Source organism: Monodelphis domestica, chromosome 5 (assembly GCF_027887165.1).
Source record: "Monodelphis domestica isolate mMonDom1 chromosome 5, mMonDom1.pri, whole genome shotgun sequence".
Classification (NCBI taxonomy): domain Eukaryota; kingdom Metazoa; phylum Chordata; class Mammalia; order Didelphimorphia; family Didelphidae; genus Monodelphis; species Monodelphis domestica.
In genome coordinates, this window is record NC_077231.1 from 314,455,856 (window position 1) to 314,474,508 (window position 18,653).

At 41.6% G+C, this 18,653-nt stretch overlaps 1 protein-coding gene across 7 annotated transcripts in view; it reads right to left on the reverse strand.

Moving 5' to 3' along the window:
* DNAH11 (dynein axonemal heavy chain 11) overlaps nt 1-18,653 on the reverse strand; it is a 272,410-nt gene that overhangs the window by 130,303 nt on the left and 123,454 nt on the right. For 6 of the 7 annotated variants that reach the window (XM_056800511.1, XM_056800512.1, XM_056800509.1 and 3 more), the window contains 6 exons: nt 7,294-7,498; nt 7,032-7,197; nt 5,648-5,750; nt 4,713-4,955; nt 2,433-2,594; nt 2,036-2,232 (listed from right to left, as the gene is read on the reverse strand). In XM_056800511.1, coding sequence (XP_056656489.1) covers nt 2,036-2,232; nt 2,433-2,594; nt 4,713-4,955; nt 5,648-5,750; nt 7,032-7,197; nt 7,294-7,498 — 1,076 coding nt within the window. The remainder of the gene's footprint in view (nt 1-2,035; nt 2,233-2,432; nt 2,595-4,712; nt 4,956-5,647; nt 5,751-7,031; nt 7,198-7,293; nt 7,499-18,653) is intronic. The other variant, XM_056800510.1, reaches the window with a different exon arrangement.

Below are 18,653 nucleotides of genomic sequence, written 5' to 3' on the forward strand. Positions count from 1 at the left end.
GGCACAGTGCCATCTGCACCATGCGGGTCCCTGGGCTGTCATCAGGAAGGCAACTCTCACACTGTAAAACCAAGTGCGAAAGATCATCCCGGAGGGCAGGAGGCATCCAGGAGGAATTTAACGTTTGTTGAACTGAAGGCAAATTTACCTCTGTGGGCAAGTCTCTGTGTGCCCACGGGCCACTGTCTCATTTATCCTGCCTCGACTGTCCCAGGGGAGAACTTGAGAATCCTGAAGCTTGAGGGAACCTCATAGATCTTCTAATGCTAAGATCTGGGATTCCGACAGTTCAAAGTGACTTCTAAGGCCTTGGAGCAAATCCACTTGGAAGAGCCCGAGCATTGCTTTGACGTGAGGCTCACTCAGAGGAATGGAGCTTGGATCTGTTTTGAGGGGAACGTTGAGCCTTTCACAGGGACAGCCATGGCTTTCAAAGGTGCCATCCCTGTCCTTGGCTGTCTGAGGCATCGAGGGAGCTCTGACCCAGTCCCTGATGGAAGGATGCCATGCCCTCAGGTACTGCATGGCACGCCCCAACTCTTAGTGGCCCTCTTCACAATGAAATCGACGTTGTCTTTGGACCCAAGCCATGACCCAGGAGGTTCTTGGCACCCCTAGTGAGCTCAAGTCCTCTCCAGCAGGACTGAGCCGCTGGTGACGTGGGTAAGGGAGAGACGAGGGTAAGTAATGGCACAAACGATTCAGAATGAGGAGGAACCTCACAACCCTCTCATTTTACAGATAAATAAACTGATCCCCAGAGGGATCCTAGCTCTACAATGAGGGGATCTCAAGGGGAACTGAGTCCATCCCCTTCATTTCATGGCTCCCCCAGGGAGCTTCTTGCCCAAGGTCATACAGGTTGAGAGGTAGAGTCGGAATTTGGACCCAGGGTGTTATCATCACATATGGAGCCAAAACTGGGGAAAGGAAGAGTATAGCAATGGCAATAAAGGCTGTAGTCATTAAATAGCCCATTGCTGGCCACAGGGATCAGGGCAGAGCTTGATCATTGGGTCTCAGAGCAAACACTTCCATCATCCTGGTGAAAAACATAAACAAAAGCCCCTGACCCAAAGGCAAAAGAAAGAACCATAAGTCGCTCGATCCCAGGAAACCGTTTCTTTTGTTCACTTGACCATTTTATTAAAGTTCATTTGATTTCTCTAATTTCCCAACATGGCTTGGAGGTAGCTCTGAGCTTGTGAAAGTCGCAGGGGTGGAACACAAACCCCAGGAGGTTCTACCACGCTGGAAGGGCTCCCCGTATGGGGCTAACAATTGCCTGTGTGGTCTGAGGACTGACCTCGTTGACTCTAGAGATGCATAGTATGAGGATGGCCACAGTAGAAGGAATTTTCAGCCCTAGCAAATCTGGGAGGTCATCCACTGAGTTAGAGAGGGGGTGCAATCTGTGTGAATGGAGGGACTATGCACACAGAGAGATCAGCGTCCTTGAAGTACTGATTATGGCAGCCAAGGTCCAGGTTTCAAAATGGCAGGCACCTGTGATTTAGCTGCTAGAAGAAGCTGAGGCCGGAGCTCCTTCCACTCCCATTGGTTGCAACCTGTTTACGATCAGAGTGTTGCCTGGGGCTGACAGTGAAGTGACTTGTCCATGGTCCAAAAGCTTGGGTCAGAGGAAGCATTCGAACCCAGATCTAACCAACTACAAATCTAGCCCTATTCTCTCTCTACACCATGCTATGGGACAATACCAGCATTTGCATAACGCTTACTTCATATGTTATCTTGATTCTAACAATCCTGTGAAGGAATTATTATTATTATTATTATTATTATTATTATTATTATTATTATTATTATTATTACCATTACTTTCTGTCTTAGAATTGATACTAAGAGGAAGAGCAGTAAGGCTAGGCAATTGGGGTTAAATGAATTGCCCAAGGTCACGCAGCTAGAAAGTATCTGATGTCAGATTTGAACCCAAGACTTTCTATCTCCAGGGCTGCCTCTCTATCCACTGAACCACCGAGCTGGCCATGGAAGATGCTATCTTGCATCAACTTACACATGTTGCATGGCATCTTCAAAAAAGACCAGTGGCATGGCTGCATTCAGCTCATTGTAGGTGTCCAGGGTCTCTGTTAGCACCTCCTTCAGCGTTTCCCAATCCTTCACTGGCATGTAACATGGGTCTCCCACACCATTGGCAAAGTGGCAATAGATGAGAGGTTGCTGGACCAGAATGGACTCTTCTGCGCCCTGCTGGATAGAGGAGGAGGGACATCAGATACCTAGGAGCCAATCAGAGGAAAGGACTGGGGACCTTACTGTTGCTAAGCCCCTCCTATGGAAGGGCAGCCCATTGGGGAATGTAACTCCCACACTGGACTCCCTCCTAGCCTCACCTGGACTGCTGCCTCAATACTGCTGGCAGTGGGATGGTCCAATATTGATAGTCTCACCTCAAAATATCTGCGAGCAGTTTCCAGCAATTTCTTTTGAAACAAATCGCAGTCCTTTTTGTCTATTAGCTTATCTCCATAAACTCGGGACGATTCATGAAGCCAAAGGCGCATGAGATCCTGGGGCCCCTTCAAGCACTCGGGGGTGGCAAATAATATTCCCTAAAAGATAAAAAAGCGGGGGGGGGGGAGAGCAAGATCAGTCTAGAGTTTGCTTTTTGAGAGTTGTTGGGGAAAGTTCACGAAAAACTAAATAGAAATAAATGTGCAAATCGAATTCTGCACACATTTTATTTCTTTCACTAAAAATTTCCCAAGTGCATGTATGATTGTTGAACCATTTATTTATTTATTTGTTTGTTTGTTTTGAGTTCCAGATTCTCTCCCTACCTCCTGCTTCTCTGCTTCCCTTAAGGCAAGCAACATAATATCAATAATACATGTGAAGTCGTGCAAAACATAGTTCCATATTAGTTATGTTGTAAAAGAAAACAGACAAGAAAAAGAGAAATAAAAATATCTGCCCTCAGAGTTTGGCAATTCTCTCTCTTTCCATCATGAGCCCTTTGGAATTGCCTCGGACCATTGTATCAGTTAGAGTGCCTTCATCCTTTCGGTATTGCTGTTACTTTGTACAATGTTCTCCTGGTTCTGCTCACTTTGCTTTGCATCAGTTCATATTAGTCTTCCCAAGTTTTTCTGAAATCAACCTGCTCACCATTTCTTACAGCACAAGAGCATCCCATCACCATTATATACCGCAGCTTGTTTATCCATCCCCCAGTTGACGGGCATCCCCTCCATTTCCAATTCTTTGCTACCACAAAAAGAGCAGCTAAAAATATTTTTGTACAAATAAGTAAGTTTTCCCCCTTTTCTTTGATCTCTTTTGGTGTTTCTGGATCAAAGGGTATGCAGAGTTTTACAGTCCTTTGGACATAGTTCCAGATTGTTCTCCAGGATGGTTGGAGCAGCTCATAATGTCCCCACTTTTCCCCTCCAACATGTGCCATTTCCTTTTCTGCCATATTAGTCAGTTTGATAGGCGTGACAGTTGTTTGCATTTGCATTTCCCTAACCAATGGTGATTTAGAGCCAGTTTTCATGTGACTCTACATAGCTTCCATCACCAATATCAACAAACCCCTCTGTCAGGGTGACTCGATTCTGGGTCTTTGGATTCCCTAAACCACAGGGGGATGGCTTTTACAGCCAGAACATCTCCTGAAACTTCTCCCTCGATCCATCTAACTGTTAGTACCCTCTCTTCAGCCCAACATTCCTTATAGTTTGCTGCTTTGAATTTATTCTCCTTCTATTTATTCATTATATGCTGATGCATCTACTTGTCTGTCCCGTTACCAAGTTAAGCTCCTCCAGGGTAGTGGCTGTCCCATTCTTTTAAATTCTATCTCTAGTACTTAGCACAGTGCCTGGTACATAGTAGGAGATTAATAAAAGAGATTAATAAAATTGAGGGATTGCTCTCACCTAAGGTCAATGAAAGGAATATCCACACCAACAGTCATGGTTGCTGAAAATGTGAAAGTATTAATATCAACATGTCCATTGCATGGAAAGATAAACTAAGGCAGTAGCGCTTTTCCAAACTTTCATGGCAATTCCATGGCCAGCACAGACACTAAACGTAGTCTTTAGCCTCTAATATTTGTTATTTTTTAATTTCAGTTTCATATTTTAATGGATACGGAGAGGCTTTACTGTTCTATAAATTCCTGAAAGTCATTCTTCTTCTCCCACTTATTCTGCTCTGAGACCTCAGTAAGTCACTGGATACAGGCAGCCTCAGTTTTATGATCTACAAAATGGGCATATTAAGATCTTCCCTGTCTGAATAGGTCATAGGCTGCAATGGGTGTTGTCTTCCTGAGCCTAGAACCTTCCTGAGGAATCAGGAAGATTTCAGGGGTGGCCTGATGGTTGTGAAGGTTATTGAAACAATACAAGATAAAGGTTTTGCTTTTATGTTTTTTTTTAAACCCCAGACCTTCATTTCTTAGAATTTATACTGTGTGTTGCTTTAGAGGGAGGAGAGTGCCAAGGGCTTGCCCATGGGAGGTAAGTGACTTGCTCAGGGTCACACAGCTAGGAAGTGTCCTAGGCCAGACTGGAGCCCAGGACTATCTCTAGTCCTCATGCCCAACCACTGAGCAATCCGGCTGCCCCTCAGAGAAAGGTTTTCAAGAAATTCTCCTAAGGTGTTCCAGTGGAAGGGTGGGTGGCTGCTGTTCTCCTCACATCCCCCCTCCATCCAGGTACCTGGAAGACCCTGGAGAGCTCCCTCAGACTGAAGGTGTAGTGGAACTTCACAGCAGTGGGGAGGAAGTGGAGAATCATCGTCTGATGAAGGCCGATGGCTGCCTGGACCAGTGCCGCACCGCCACGGAGGAGGAACGGGCGGCTGAAGGCTTGCTGCTGGAAATGGAGGCTGAAGATCTGGCTATAGATGGTGGCGACGGAGTCCACAGACGGGAAGTTACAGGCGAACACTGAAAAATGTCTCTGGGAAGGAGAGGGAAGAGAAGGTTTAGTGAGCACCGAGGCGGAAGGAGAGCAACGATGGCTGTTCTCCAGCATGCCACAGCCACCATCTGTGACAATGATAATGCAGAGGATGGAGATAAAGCCGGAGACAGGTGGTAGGGCATGGTAGACGTACCACACTGGTAGAGTTGAGAAGACCTGAGTTCAAGTCTTATGCCCCCAGGCCTACTGGCTAGGTGACTCCAGATCCCACCATGTTCTAGGCCACTCTCCAGGCTAACAAAAGCAAGTTCACCTGGGAGCTCCCTCTACACGTGGACTGGAAGTCTTCATCCAAATGGAGCCCAGGGCTAGACCAAAGCAACCTTAATTAGAGTGCTTTAAGGTTTACAAACAGAATCTATGGAAGCCTTTGTAGAGGGTGGGCTCTGCGGTCATCCTGGAGGTGTCTACAGCCTGCCCATTTTACAGAGGGGGAAACTGAGCCTTGAAGAAGCTCAGAGACCTGCTTGGGCTCACACAGCTGACAAGAGGCCCATCTGGGAGCCTCTAATTCTTCCAAAACATCTGCAAGGGGCAAAATGACAGACCCGAGAGCAGCCCAAAGCCCAGACGGGCAGAAGTGTGTCACCTGTGGACTCCCTTGTCTGGTCCCCAGGATCCAGCAGCCCCCCAAGAGGGAGGGGGAGGGGGCAGGTCTTTGGCTGTACCTGGAGTCGAGGATCGATGGTGAAGCTGCCCACCATGGGGTTCATGCAGGCCACGTACTGGCAGTGATGGATTTCCTTCATCGTCAGCTTGTGCCTGTCATACCTGCGGGCAGAAAGAGAGTCTCCTGTGGGCGCAGGAAGAGACAAGCTTCAAAGCCTGAGGCCATCCGGGCTTCACTGGCTTGCTTGTATCCCCGGTGTCTACACGGTTCATTCAGGGAGACATCTTCATCCCTTGCCATGCCCCAGTCCAAGGGCCACGTTGCAGCCCACTGAGCTATGCCTGGGGCAGCGACATGGAGATCCCGACCATCCGGCAACGTCCTTCGGCCCAGAAGTGACTCAATGCCTGCTGAGGATGGAGCTGGCAGGATGACCCCTCCAGCCCCCAGACCTAAAGATGCTCCTAGCAAATGGCGGCTCCACTCCAGAGAACCATGCCAAGGTGCCCTATGGTAGCCGGTGGGGGCACTCATCACCCAACGTGAGCCAAAATCCCTCTTTCTTAAAAGCTTGACATGGGGAGCCACTGGGTGCCTCACTGGCCCAAGACACTTTCTAGCTGTGTGACCTTGGGCAAGTCATTTCATCCCCTTACCCTGCTTCTGCCTTGGGACCAACACACTAAGATGGCAGGTGAGGGTTAAAAAAAAAGCTTAGTATGACTTCATTGTATGTTAGTATTTTAATATAATAAATGATTGAATATAATTACAATATTGCAATATAATAAATATTCTCTAATGCACCGAGGATGCAGGGGATGATGGGCAAGTTCCCTTCTAGCCTGTGATCACACAGATTGTTTCAGGGGTGGTGCTACTGTTACTACTATTGCCAATAAAAAGGATGAATAATAATCATAACTGGGTTCACAAGACACTTAAAATATTATCTTACTTGATCCTCACAACAACCCTAGAAGGCAGGGGCTGTTAGTATCCCCATCTAAAGAGAGGTTAAGGAACTTGCCCAGGGGCACGCATGGTGGAGACTGGATTTGAACTCAGATCTTCCTGCCTCCAGGTCCAGTACCTTATCGACTGTACCAGGCAGTTCTTTTATAATGAGGAGGAAGATTTTCTTTTTGGTGGGGGTGGGAAGAGGGGGAGTGACCAGACTGTGTAGAGAACTTCCAGCATGTAAACTTCCTCTACTGCTACAAAAAGAAAACTTTTCTCTAACGTATTAGATCCTTGCTAGAAGCACAGAGAAGCTGGACTTGCTCGTCTGGGGCCACACTGCCAGGACGCGTCGGACAAGGAGCGCTTTCAATACACAATAAATAGAAATAAAGTCATGTGACAGTGACACGAGTGATCGTGGGAGATGAGAGCTTGTTCTTGGGTTGGGGCAGAGAACGGGATTGTGGGGATTCACTCACCAGTGGCCATAATCAATGTGCTGTCGAATCAGTGCGTGAGGCTGGACAGTGCCGTACACGTCTACCTCAGGCATGTTCATGTCGTCGATGAAGTAAATGAGTTTCTTGTTTCCTGCTGGACCGTAGGCACGACCTGCCTTTTTCTCCAGGGGCTTCTCAAGAATCCCTGAAACAAGGACACCATCACTGTCCCGCATCAATTATCGATCCATCCCCGATCGATGAGCATTTCTGAAGGGCAAACCCCGGACCAGGCACTTACTTTGCAGCGCGGCCGATGTCGTATAATAGTTGAAAGGGATGTTGGACACCTCATAATCTCCGGAAAGGCCGGCAAGCGTATCCTTCACAAAGATGGTTTTCCCCACTCCGGCATTGCCGACGAGCATTAATGGCTTCCCTTTGGCCAGCAGTAAATCGGCAAAGTAGCGGAGACGTATTGTCTCTGGCGTGTGAACGAGGACTGTCTGGAGAAAGGGAAAGGGAGAAGGCAATGGGGGGAGACACACGGGGGATTCCTTGGCTCCTCCAACCCACTCATATTCCAGAGGAGGAAATCGATGTCTGAAGATGAGGAAAGGGGTAGACAGTGACTTTTCTCTACTCTGAAATGCTGAAAGATTTTTAGTTTCAATATGTGAAGAATCAAAGATGGGCAACACATGAAAGGTTTGAAAGATCAAGCATGGTGGTACAAGCCATCTAGGCACCATACTGCAGGCCAACAAGTAATGATTTGCTATGAAACATGGTATGATGGAAATCACACTCGACCAAGAATAAGGAAGACCAGGGCTCCCATCCTGGCTTTGATTCCGATGGTAGTCCCCAGGGGTGAGAGTGGGCCATAGTTTAATCACAGTCATAGTTTAGAAGTAGTCAGACACGTAGATTCTCCTCTCCCTAAACCCCCAGCACGAGACCTTAATCCAATTCCTCCCTAAATACTAAATGATCTTCCAAGAAATGACTGCTATAGAAATTCTATGATTTTACAGAAGAGGAAACTAAGGCAAAACAAAGTTAAGTGACTTATCTAGGTTCATGTAGCTAGTAAGGAGCAGTGGTGGGATATGAAGCTGGATCTCTCCTAACCACAGATTCAACCCTCTTTCCACTAGGCATAAGACATGATCTTTACCCTTTAGAGTTTTACAATTTAGTTAGTATACAAGTGAACCAATGGGCAAACACACAAGGCAATGTTATTATTGAAGGTCAAAATGAGAGAAGGCAGAGATTATTAAGGTCTGGGGCTTTTGGGGTAGAGTGAAGCTGCATACTTGTCAGTCAAGTACCATGCTCTGGAGTAAATTGGTCTTGGTTCCGAAATTCCATTTTCACATTTCACATCTTAATTATGATTATAATACATTTGAATATTTAATGTTTACCATATTATTCATCATGTAAAATATTTATCATAATATTTTCATTTTTCACTAGGTGACCTGGGACAAGTCGCTTAAACTTCCCAAGCCTCAGTATCTTCATTGAAAAATGAAGGAAGTAGACTAGATAGTCTCTGTTTATTCCTTTAGCACTAAAGTGATAATCATATTTTCTACATAGCCTAGGGAAACTCACTGGCTATTCCTTTGGGGAATCCCTTCGTTAGCTAAATAACAACAACTTCCTTTCTTCTGTCAATCCATATAATCCCTGTGAAAGCAACAGGTTTTCCAAAACCCAGAAGGGAGGCAGAGTCAAGATGGCGGCGTAGAAGCAGCAAAAGTTCAGACCTCTGAAAACCCTTCCTTACCAATCACAAACTGAATGCTCCTAGGGGACTGAAAATCAAACCTAAAAACGAGACAGAGCCAAGGAACCCACCTGCTGGAATCAATCCAAAGGGTATGCCCCCCAAAAGCTGGAATTTGAGAACACTTGGGTTTAAGGGGAAGGCAGAAGGAAGGTCCCAGGACCCCTCTCCCCCCACCTAGAGCACTAAGCCTCCAGTGGCAGCGGGAACCTCTGGGTGGGCAAAGGTGCTCGTCTGGAGGGTGTACCTTGCAGGCAGGGCTATGCCAGGCTCAGAGTGTCGAACACAGGTGGTAGGGAAGGAGCTGGAGAGGGAGCGCAGAGTAGGCAACCTGGTTAGAGGGGCTGAGACCCTCCATATTGCTCCAGCCTTCTAGGAGGTTTTGGCCTCAACATCCAGCCCAACCCAGCTGAACTTAATCCCATTAAAAGTCTTCATAGGTCAGGGAATCCCAAGCTCCAACAACCCTCCCCCACAGACTGCACCAAGAGATCTTCTGTCAAAGCTCCACAAGGGGAGACTGACAGAAAACCCCCAAACCAAAAAAAAATGAGAGGAGCAAGAGAATAGACAAATACGGGGAGCAAAGAAGGGGTTAACATGAGCAAACAACAGAAAAAGAAGAAAGAAATTACAATAGACAGCTTATATACTGGCAATGAACAAAGAGCAAATGGAACAGAGGAGGAGGGATCATCAAACGATAAATTAGCAATCCCAGGGATATGGATACAGGCTTTGGAAGAACTCAAAATGCAATTCAAAACACAATTAAGAGAGACTGCAGACAATTGGGAAAAGAACTTAAAAACTAAGATAAGTCATCTGGAAACAGAAAATAGTGTCTTGAAAGTCAAAATCAACCTGCTTGAAAATGAGGCAAAGGAGAGGAAAGATGAGGCAAAGAAGAGGAAAGATGAGGCAAAGGAGATGAGAGATGAGGTAAAGAGAATGAAAGATGACCTTCAAAGAAAATCAGACCAGAAGGAGAAGGATTATTAAAATGCCCGGGATGAAATCCGGTCCTTAACAACCAGAACGCAATGACTAGATTCAAGTGACCTCACAAGGCAGTAGGACACTATAAAACAAAAACAAAAGAATGAAAAAATTGAGGAAAATATGAAGCATCTCATTCACAAAACAGAAGATTTAGAAAATCATTCAAGGAGAGACAATTTAAGAATCATTGGTCTGCCAGAAGACCATGACAAAAGAAAAAACCTACATAATACTACAGGAAATTATTCAAGAAAACTGCCCCAATATTCTAGAACAAAAGGGAAAAGTGGAGATTGAAAGAATCCACAGATCACCCCCTGTACTTAATCCCCAACTGACAACACTCAGGAATGTTATAGCCAAATTCAAGAACTATCAGACCAAAGAAAGAATATTACAAGCTGCCAAGAAGAAGTCATTCAGATACCAAGGAACCACAGTGAGGAGAACTCAGGATCTGGCTGCATCCACACTGAAAAAAAAGAAAGGCATGGAATACGATATACCAGAAAGCAAGGGAACTAGGTCTACAACCAAGAATCAACTACCCAGCAAAACTGACTATATTCTTTTTTTTTAATAATATTTTATTTGATCATTTCCAAGCATTATTCATTAGAGACAAAAATAATTTTCTTTTCCTCCCCCCCCCCATAGCCGACGCGTGATTCCACTGGGTATCACATGTGTTCTTGATTCAAACCCATTGCCATGTTGTTAGTATTTGCATTAGAGTGTTCGTTTAGTCTCTCCTCTGACATGTCCCCTCAACTGCTGTAGTCAGGCAGTTGCTTTTCCTCGGTGTTTCTACTCCCACAGTTTGTCCTCTGCTTATGGATAGTGTTTTTCTCCAAGATCCCTGCAGATTGTTCAGGGACATTACACCGCCACTAATGGAGAATTCCATTACATTCGATTATACCACACTGTATCAGTCTCTGTGTACAATGTTCTCCTGGTTCTGCTCCTCTCACTCTGCATTACTTCCTGGAGGTCGTTCCAGTCTCCATGGAATTCCTCCACTTTATTATTCCTTTGAGCACAATAGTATTCCATCAACAACATATACCACAATTTGCTCAGCCATTCCCCAATTGATGGGCATCCCCTCGTTTTCCAATTTTTGGCCACCACAAAGAGCACAGCTATGAATATTCTTGTACACGTCTTTTTCCCCATTATCTCTTTGGGGTACAAACGCAGCAGTGCTATGGCTGGATCAAAGGGTAGACATTCTTTTATCACCCTTTGGGCATAGTTCCAAATTGCCCTCCAGAATGGTTGGATCAGTTCACAACTCCATCAGCAATGAATTAATGTCCCTACTTTGCCACATCCCCTCCAGCATTCACTGCTTTCCTCTGCTGTCATGTTAGCCAATCTGCTAGATGTGATTTGATACCTCAGAGTTGTTTTGATTTGCATCTCTCTGATTATAAGAGATGTAGAGCACTTCTTCATGTGCTTAGTAATAGTTTTGATTTCTTTATCTGAAAACTGCATATCCATGTCCCTTGCCCATTTATCAATTGGAGAATGGATTGGTTTTTTGTACAATTAATTTAGCTCTTTATAAATTTGAGCAATTAAACCTTTGTCAGAGGTTTCTATGAAGATTTTTTCCCAATTTGTTGTTTCCCTTCTGATTTTAGTTACATTGGTTTTGTTTGTACAAAAGCTTTTTAATTTGATGTAGTCAAAATTATTTATTTTACATTTTGTGATTCTTTCTATGTCTTGCTTGGTTTTAAAGTCTTTCCCCTCCCAAAGGTCTGACATGTATACTATTCTGTGTTTACCCAATTTACTTATGGTTTCCTTCTTTATGTCTAAGTCATTTACCCATTTTGAATTTATCTTGGTGTAGGGTGTGAGGTGTTGATCAGTTCCTAATCTCTCCCACACTGTCTTCTAATTTTCCCAGCAGTTTTTATCAAATAGTGGATTTTTGTCCCAAAAGCTGGGATCTTTGGGTTTATCGTATACTGTCTTGCTGAGGTCGCTTGCCCCCAGTCTATTCCACTGATCCTCCTTTCTGTCTCTTAGCCAGTACCAAATTGTTTTGATGACTGCTGCTTTGTAATATAGTTTGAGGTCTGGGACTGCAAGGCCCCCATCATTTTTTTTCATTATTTCCCTGTATATCCTTGATCCTTTGTTATTCCAAATGAACTTTGTTATGGTTTTTTCTAAATCAATAAAGAAATTTTTTGGGAGTTCAATGGGTATGGCATTAAATAGATAAATAAGTTTGGGTAGGATGTTCATTTTTATTATATTGGCTCATCCTATCCATGAGCAGTTAATGTTTTTCCAATTGCTCAAGTCTAGTTTTAGTTGTGTGGAGAGTGTTTTGTAGTTGTGTTCATATAGTTCCTGTGTTTATCTTGGGAGATAGATTCCTAGGTATTTTATTTTGTCTAAGGTGATTTTGAATGGGATTTCTCTTTCTAGTTTTTGCTGCTGAGCTGTGTTGGAGATATATAGAAAAGCTGATGACTTATGCGGGTTTATTTTGTATCCTGCAACTTTGCTAAAGTTGTTGATTATTTCAATTAGCTTTTTGATTGAATCTCTAGGATTCTTTAAGTAGACCATCATGTCATCTGCAAAGAGCAATAACTTGGTCTCCTCCTTGCCTATTTTGATGCCTTCAATTTCTTTTTCTTCTCTAATTGCTACTGCTAGTGTTTCTAGTACAATGTCAAATAGTAGAGGTGATAATGGGCATCCTTGTTTCACTCCTGATCTTATTGGGAACGCATCTAGTTTATCCCCATTGCAGATGATATTAGCTGATGGTTTTAGATATATACTGTTTATTATTTTTAGGAACGATCCTTCTATTCAAAACTGACTATATTCTTAAAAGGGAAAGTATGGTCATTCAACAAATAGAAGAATTCCAAGAATTTGTAAAGAAAAGACCAGACCTGAACAGAAAATCTGATGTCCAAGAACTCAAGAGAATCATCAAAAGGTAATTAAAAAGAGGGAAAAAAGAAAAACAAAACAACTCAAAAACCCTTTTTTTAAGAGACTCAATAAGTTAAAATGATATGTATCCCAATAAGAAAAGAGGTCACTGGTAACTCTTAAAAATTGTTATCACCTGGGCAGCTAGAAGAATTACACTTAGACATAACAGTGACAAACTGTATAGGATGAAATAATAAGACATAAATAAGTATATAGATATATGTATGCATAAATACATATACATGTATATATATAAATACAACTAGAGCTGAAAAAGAGGCTAATACTAAAAGAAATGGTAAAATAAATAAAAGGGGGTAAATTTATATGTCACAAAGAAGCTCAGGGGAGGGGAGAACTTTAATACACTGGAAGGGTAAATAGGTTGGATATAGGAAATACTCAACTCTTACATGCACTGAAATTGACCCAAAGAGGGAAGAACAATCCAATACATTGGGGCAGAGAATAGATTCGTGCCCTATAGGGGAGTAGAAGGGTAACAAATGGACTGGTGGGGAGGGAAGCAGTATAAGGGAGGGAGAGGGTGGGGGGTAGTTTTAAAAAGACTGCAAAGAAAATAAGGGGGGAATAAGAAGGGAGGGGGGTATAAAGGGAAGTAAAATAAGGGTGGGAACTAGGGGGACTGATTAAAAATAAACATTGGTGTAGAAGGAAATAGTGAAAGAAGAAAAGGTAGGACTAGGAGTAGAAATCAAAATGCTGGGAAATACACAGCTAGTAATCATAACTCTGAATGTGAATGGAATGAACTCACCCATAAAACACAAGCGAATAGCAGAGTGGATTAGAATCCAAAACCATACCATATGCTGTCTACAAGAAACACACATGAGGAAGGTAGATATGCATAGGGTGAAGGTAAAAGGATGGAGCCAAATCTATTGGGCATCAACTGATAAAAAGAAGGCAGGAGTCACAATCATGATATCCGACAAAGCCAACGTAAAAATAAATTTAGTTAAAAGAGACAGGGAAGGTAATTACATCCTGATAAAAGGCAGTATAGACAGTGAGTAAATATCAGTACTCAACATGTATGCACCAAATGGCATAGCATCCAAATTTCTAAAGGAGAAACTAGTGGAGCTCAAGGATGAAATAGATAGAAAAACCATACTTGTGGGAGACCTGAGCCTTCCTCTATCTGAACTAGATAGATCAAACAAAAAAAAAATAAATAAGAAAGAGGTAAGAGAAGTGAATGAAATCTTAGAAAAATTAGAGTTAGTAGATATGTTGAGGAAAATAAATAGGGACAAAAAGGAACACACCTTCTTTTCAGCAGCACATGGCACATCCACAAAAATTGACCATGTATTAGGGCATAAAAACATTGCAAACAAGTGCAAAAGAGCAGAAAAAATAAATGCAACCTTCTCAGATCACAATGCAATGAAAATAATAATTAGTAAGGGTACAGGGAGAGGTAAATAAAAAATAATTGGAAAATAAATAATACAACTCTCCAAAACCAATTAGCCGAAGAACAAATAATAGAAACAATTAATAACTTCATTGAAGAATATGACAATGATAAGACATCCTTTCAAAACCTATGGGATGCAGCCAAAGCAATACTCAGGGGGAAATTTATTTCCTTGATCTCATATATTAACAAATTAGGGAGGGCAGAGGTCAATGAATTGGGCATGCAAATTAAAAAATTAGAAAGTGAACAAATTAAAAATTATCAGGTGAAGACTAAATTAGAGATCCTAAAAATCAAAGGGGAAATTAATAAAATTGAAAGTCAAAGAACTACTGATTTAATAAATAAGACTAGAAGCTAGTACTTTGAAAAAACAAATAAAATAGACAGTACTGGTCAGTCTAATTAAAAAAATGAAAGAAGAAAACCAAATTGACAGTATCCAAGAAGAAAAGGGAGACCTCACCTCTAATGAAGAGGAAATTAAGGCAATCATTAAAAACTATTATGCCCAATTATATGGCAAGAAATATGGCAATGCAGGTGATATGGATGAATACTTAAAAAATAGAAATTGCCTAGAATAACAGAGGAAGAAATAGATTACATAAACAAACCCATATCAGAAAAAGAAATTGAACAAGCCATCCAAGAACTCCCTAAGAAAAAATTCACAAATGAATTCTATCAAACATTCAAAGAACAAGTAATCCCAATATTACACAAACTATTTTATAGAATAAGCAAAGGAGTTGTACCAAATTCATTTTACAACACAAATATGGTACTGATCCCCAAACCAGGCAGGTCAAAAACAGAGAAAGAAAACTATAGACCAATCTCCCTAATGAATATAGAAGCAAAAATCTGAAATAGGATACAAGCAAAAAGACTCCAGTCAGTCATCACAAGGTAATTCACTATGACCAGGTAGGATTAATACCAGGAATGCAAGGATAGTTTAATATTAGGAAAACCATCCACATATTTGACCATATTAATAAGCGAACCGACAAAAATCATATGATTATCTCAATAGATGCAGAAAAAGACTTTGATAAAATACAACACCCATTCCTATTTAAAACACTAGAAAGTATAGGAATTGAAATGCCTTTCCTAAAAATAATAAACAGTATATATCTAAAACCATCAGCAAACATGATAAGCAATGGGGATAAATTAGAAGCCTTCCCAATAAGATCAGGAGTGAAACAAGGATGCCCATTATCACCTCTATTATTTAACATTGTACTAGAAACACTAGCATTAGCAATTAGAGAAGAAAAAGAAATTGAAGGTATTAAAATTGGCAATGAGGAGACCAAGCTATCACTCTTTGCAGATGATATGATGGTCTACTTAAAGAATCCTAGACAATCAACCAAAAAGCTAGTCGAAATAATCAACAACTTTAGCAAAATTGCAGGATACAAAATAAACCCACATAAGTCATAAGCATTTCTACATATCTCCAATCCATTTCAGCAGCAAGAATTAGAAAGAGAAATTCCATTTAAAACCACCCAAGACAATATAAAATACTTAGGAATCTATCTGCCAACACAAACATAGGAACTATATGAACACAACTACAAAACACTCTCCACACAATTAAAACTAGATCTAAACAAATGGAAAAACATTGATTGCTCATGGGTAGGGTGAGCTAACATAATAAAAATGGCAATCCTGCCTAAATTAATTTACTTATTTAGTGCTATACCATTGAACTACCAAAATTTTTTTTTTTACTGAATTAGAAAAAACATAACAAAGTTCATTTGGAAGAACAAAAGATCAAGGATATCCAGTGAAATCATGAAAAAAAAATGCAAAGGAAGGAGGACTTGCAGTCCCAGATCTCAAACTAATAAAGCAGTGGTCATCAAAACAATTTGGTACTGGCTAAGAGACAGAAAGGAGTATCAGTGGAATAGACTTGGGGTAATTGACCTCAGCAAGACAGTCTATGATAAGCCCAAAGATCCCAGTTTTAGGGACCAAAACCCAGTATTTGATAAAAACTGCTGGGAAAATTGGAAGACAGTGTGGGAGAGATCAGGTTTGGATCAACATCTCACACCCTACACCAAGATAAACTCAGAATAGGTGAATGACCTGTATATAAAGAAGGAAACTATAAGCAAATTAGGCGAACACAGACTAGTATACTTGTCATATCTTTGGCAAAGGAAAGACTTTAAAACCAAGTAAGAGCTAGAAAAAAATCACAGAATGTAAAATCAATAATTTTGATTACATCAAATTAAAAAGTTTTTGTACAAACAAAATTAATGCATCCAAAATTAGAAGGGAAGCAACAAATTGGGGAAACAATGTTCATTACAAAAACCTCTGACAGAGGTCTAATTACTCAGATTTATAAAGAGGTAACCAATTGTACATAAAAAATCAAGCCATTCTCCAATTGATAAATGGGCAAGGGACATGAATAAGCAATTTTCAGTTAAAGAAATCAAAACTATTAATAAGCACATGAAGAAGTGTTCTAAATCTCTTATAATCAGAGAAATGTAAATCAAAACAACTCTGAGGTATCACCTCACACCTAGCAGATTGGCTAACATGACAGCAAAAGAAGGAGGGGGTGTGGCAAAGTTGGGACATTAATGCATTGCTGGTGGAGTTGTGAATTGATCCAACCATTCTGGAGGGCAATTTGGAACTATGCCCAAAGGGTGATAAAAGACTGTCTGCCCTTTGATTCAGCCATAGCACTGCTGCGTTTGTACCCCAAAGAGATAATAGGAAAAAGACGTGTACAAGAATATTCATAGCTGTACTCTTTGTGGTGGCAAAAAATTGGAAAAAGAGGGGATGCCCTTCAATTGGGGAATGGCTGAGCAAATTGTGGTATATGTTGTTGATGGAATACTATTGTGCTAAAAGGAATAATAAAGTGGAGGAATTCCATGGCGACTGGAACAACCTCCAGGAAGTGATGCAGAGCAAAAGGAGCAGAACCAGGAAAACATTGTACACAGAGACTGATACATTGTGGTACAATCAAATACAATGGACTTCTCCATTAGTGGCGATGCAGTGATCCAGAACAACTTGGAGTGATCTATGAGAAAGACCACTATCGACCTTCAGAGGAAAAACTATGGGAGCAGAAACAGAAGAAAAACAACCGCTTGAATACATGGGTCAAGGGGATATGGTTGGGGATGTAGACTCTAAATGAACATCCTAGTGCAAACAATAGCATGGAAATAGGTTCTGATCAAGGACACAAGTAATATCCAATGAAATTGTTCATCGGCTGTGGGAAGGGTGGATGGAGGGAAGGGAGGTAAATAAAGTGATTATTGTAACCAAAAAATACAATAAAATTACTTAAAAAAAAACCCAGAAGGAATGGATCATTTTGGAGACAGGTTATTAGGCTGGATGTGGATTATTTTACTCCCCAAACAGCCAAATTTTTAGTCAATGAATTTGAAAATTGTTGTTAAAGAGAAGCCTCACTTCTACGGCTCCTTGGAATAGGATTTAAATTCACAGGATAATAGATCTGAAGCTGGAAGGGAATTTAGAGATCACCCAACCTAATTTTACTCTCACATTTTACAGATGAAGAAACTGAGGCTCAGAGGGCTTAAGCTACTTGCTCAAGGTTTCACAGGGAGAAAGGGGTAGAGGCAGGTATTGATCCCCTGTTCTGATTCCTCCTTAAAGACACAAGGCCATTATTACGAAGATCCAGAATTTTGCTCTGCTGAAATACTTCAATGCTCTCCAGACCTATTAAGAGATCTAGGCTTGCAGGGTCATATTCTACATGGACGAGGCTCCCAGAAAGAGATGAGCTCTAACTGTGGGAGACTTCCTGAAACCAAGGGAAAACCATATTTCAAAGTCTGGGTCTGCAGAAGAGTCTGCAGGTTCTGAGTTTATACTCAAGTCCAACACTTGCTCACAACTACTGCTTTGAGGAGGAATGGCGTGCAGCCAAGGATAAATAAGACAAAATTGACTGTCCACGTGGAGGTAGCAGGAGCTTTGGAGATGGAAGGTGAGTGATTGTGAGGGGTGGTAAGTGGACTGAGCTAGGTATGAGGCAACAAACAGTCAAGGGGCAGTCCCAAAAGTTCATAGCTTCTTAGGCTCTTACGATTTTAGTACATTTAAATATTTAATGTTTATCATATTTGTCATGTAATACATTTATCATAATATTTTTTGTCCTTAATGAATTAAGGCAAGTTTGGAGTCTCAATAGAGCACTATTTTCCCACCAGATCCTGTTAAATACCTCCACTTCCTCCAATAGGACCTTATATTGCATGAATTCAAGGCCTTTCACCATTCTATGTACCATTCTTAGGACATATCCTAGCTTCTCAATGTCTTTACTGAAACCTTGTATCCAGAACAGAAAACAGAAAACAATACCCTA